At 46.6% G+C, this 2,301-nt stretch overlaps 1 protein-coding gene across 1 annotated transcript; it reads right to left on the bottom strand.

The window, feature by feature from the left end:
* Positions 1 to 645: 645 nt before the first annotated feature.
* On the bottom strand, positions 646 to 2,070 carry PPCS (phosphopantothenoylcysteine synthetase). Its single transcript, XM_010186712.1, has 2 exons — positions 1,975 to 2,070; positions 646 to 969 (listed from the first exon to the last, which is right to left on the bottom strand). The coding sequence occupies exons 1-2, from the start codon at positions 2,065 to 2,067 to the stop codon at positions 646 to 648; spliced, it is 417 nt and encodes a 138-aa protein (XP_010185014.1). The 5' UTR covers positions 2,068 to 2,070.
* Between the last annotated feature and the right edge of the window lie 231 nt (positions 2,071 to 2,301).

Here is a 2,301-nt window from a genome sequence, read left to right as displayed (position 1 = left end):
CTTGTCTCTCCACACACCCACGATAGAAGGAAAACCTTTGTGAATCAGTGGCTTTAGGGACACCACTACAGCACCTATTTCTTGAATCACATTTCTGAGCAGAGTTCTTGATGGTCTATGGCGCTTCTGGAGCAACAGATGATCTCTCTGAAGCCGTCACCCCATTTCTCCTTCATCCTTTTCACACTTGTTTCACCATCCACTTTCAACACCACCTCTGTCGCTCTGCTCCAGTCGTAAAAACAGAATATCTGTTTTTCAGCCCTTCTTCTTCTGTCCAGCAATTCGAAAAGAAACTTTGAAGAGGCAGATTCAAGAAAATCTTTTATATACAGACATTTACACCATTCCTCCACCTCCCAATTCGCCCAGCCCACGGGACAGAAATAAAGCAATCAATCCTGCCCTTTAGACACCAGAACAAACATCATCCTCTGGAATGCTCTGACTTCAGTGTATTTTTTTCATTTTCAAAGCAAGCAACAATAACCATTACCAAGCTGTAGAAAAGTTACATGGTTTTGGACGGCAGCCTTTCCCCACAGCATTTCGCTGAGGATTGTTTGCTTTACCTGGGATAGAGAAATCTTTCCAGTTCCGCTCCCTCTCTAGTACAATTTCACATATTTCATTCAGAGCCAGTCCTCAGACTTTCTTCTCTATAAAGGCAGTATGCTGGCCCTGAAGGTAGCTCACTATCTTTTCCTCTATTTCCGTGCCTTGCGCTATTTCCTCCTCAGAAAGCGATAAGGGAGTCTGTGAGTTTTTGGTTACAATAATCACAGAGGTTCGCCGCGACTCCAGGATATTTGCTACCACCACCTGATGACGATATTTCTCCAGAGCCTGTCGTGATTTATCTATTAAGACCAAGGGATCCGTCTCCAGTTTAAAGGAAATAACGAATGCCTCTGGGGCCCATTCTTTGACCAGAGGAGACAGCATTTTTGGCACCATCTTCATTGTAATCTACATTGGAGGAAGAAAGCGGAGCAAAGTTTCAGTAAAAACGTTACAATGCATTTTAACATGAGATGGAGGGGGGATCTAGGGAAATTCCAGCTTCACTTCATGTTATGTTTACACTGGGAAGTTTTCCAAGGCAGTATTTGGTCACATCTCACCCAACAAGGTTAAAATGCCACTGGCATGCACAGTAAAATTAAATTAAATTGTAAAATTAAATTAAATTATCAGTGTGGTATTAACAAGCAGGGTGTTCTTAAGCGATGAACCAGGCCCACGGTTACTACATAAACATTTTGTTATTTAAGCGCAAAAAACCACTCTGGGAATATAAACATAAGCAGAGGAAGATGAAAAGAAGAATTACAACTGCAGAAGTTTAATTTTTCAGCTCTCCAAAATTCAGGCACCTTGTCAAATCTTAACCCTTCTTTCTAGCAACTCTTTAAGGCAAACGAAGCACAAATACGCCAAAGCATGGGGAAAAAAGTAGGAGTCTTTGTTCTCCAGCTTCTTAACCTCCGGGGCTGCCACCTGGAATCAGGTAGGGTCTCATTTTTCCTACGCTAAGGATAAAAAAATAAGCCCGGCAACTTGTTAAAAGCTCATTAAACTAAACAAATTTGGTATTTGTTATATACAGAGCTCTAGTCCACCTGCTCCCGTAGCTGAAAGGGATCTGGGCATGAGACACACTACACTTTTGGGCTGTTGTCAGCATTAGGTGGGACGAAGGCAACACAAGCGCTGCAGCAGCTGTTCCGCAGCTGGGTCCACCATCCACTCATCTCCACACCATGAGCACGCAGAGCTCCAAAAAAAGTATTGCCACAGGATTCTGCTCCCATGGAAATTCACCCTGCCACTCCCAGTGAAAACACAGCTTTTTTGGCCAGCAAACCATTGCTTTGCAACCTTTCCTAGGTCTTATTCATAGTCGTGACCAGGCAGGACGCTGGGACACTCTGGGTGTCAGGAAGGGGTGGGGCATGCCCTGGGGTTCCTCACCTGCAGGGGCCCCCCCGAGGACTGGATCTTGTGCTCAGGCATCTCCGAGGCGGGGATGTAGAAATCTGACACAGCGGCAGCCAGGTAAAACATGACCCTGGAGCCTGCGAGAAACACAACCACGGTCACCCACTGCTTTGTAGCCTGACCCTTGCACCCCCAGGACAGACCAGAGCCAGCTGGGCTGCCAACCCCACCTCACACCAGCCCAGGGCCACCCTCAGAGACCCCTTCATCACCCACCGGCACTGTCCTGAGCAGGACAGCACTGACCACACACACTGGAGTCCCCCCAGACGCAGTCACCCACTGGGGCTGCCTCATCCT

This window comes from Mesitornis unicolor, unplaced genomic scaffold (assembly GCF_000695765.1).
Source record: "Mesitornis unicolor isolate BGI_N332 unplaced genomic scaffold, ASM69576v1 Scaffold54116, whole genome shotgun sequence".
Lineage (NCBI taxonomy): Eukaryota > Metazoa > Chordata > Aves > Mesitornithiformes > Mesitornithidae > Mesitornis > Mesitornis unicolor.
The sequence above is the reverse complement of the archived record's forward strand: the minus strand, read 5'-3'. Positions and strand labels throughout refer to the sequence as shown.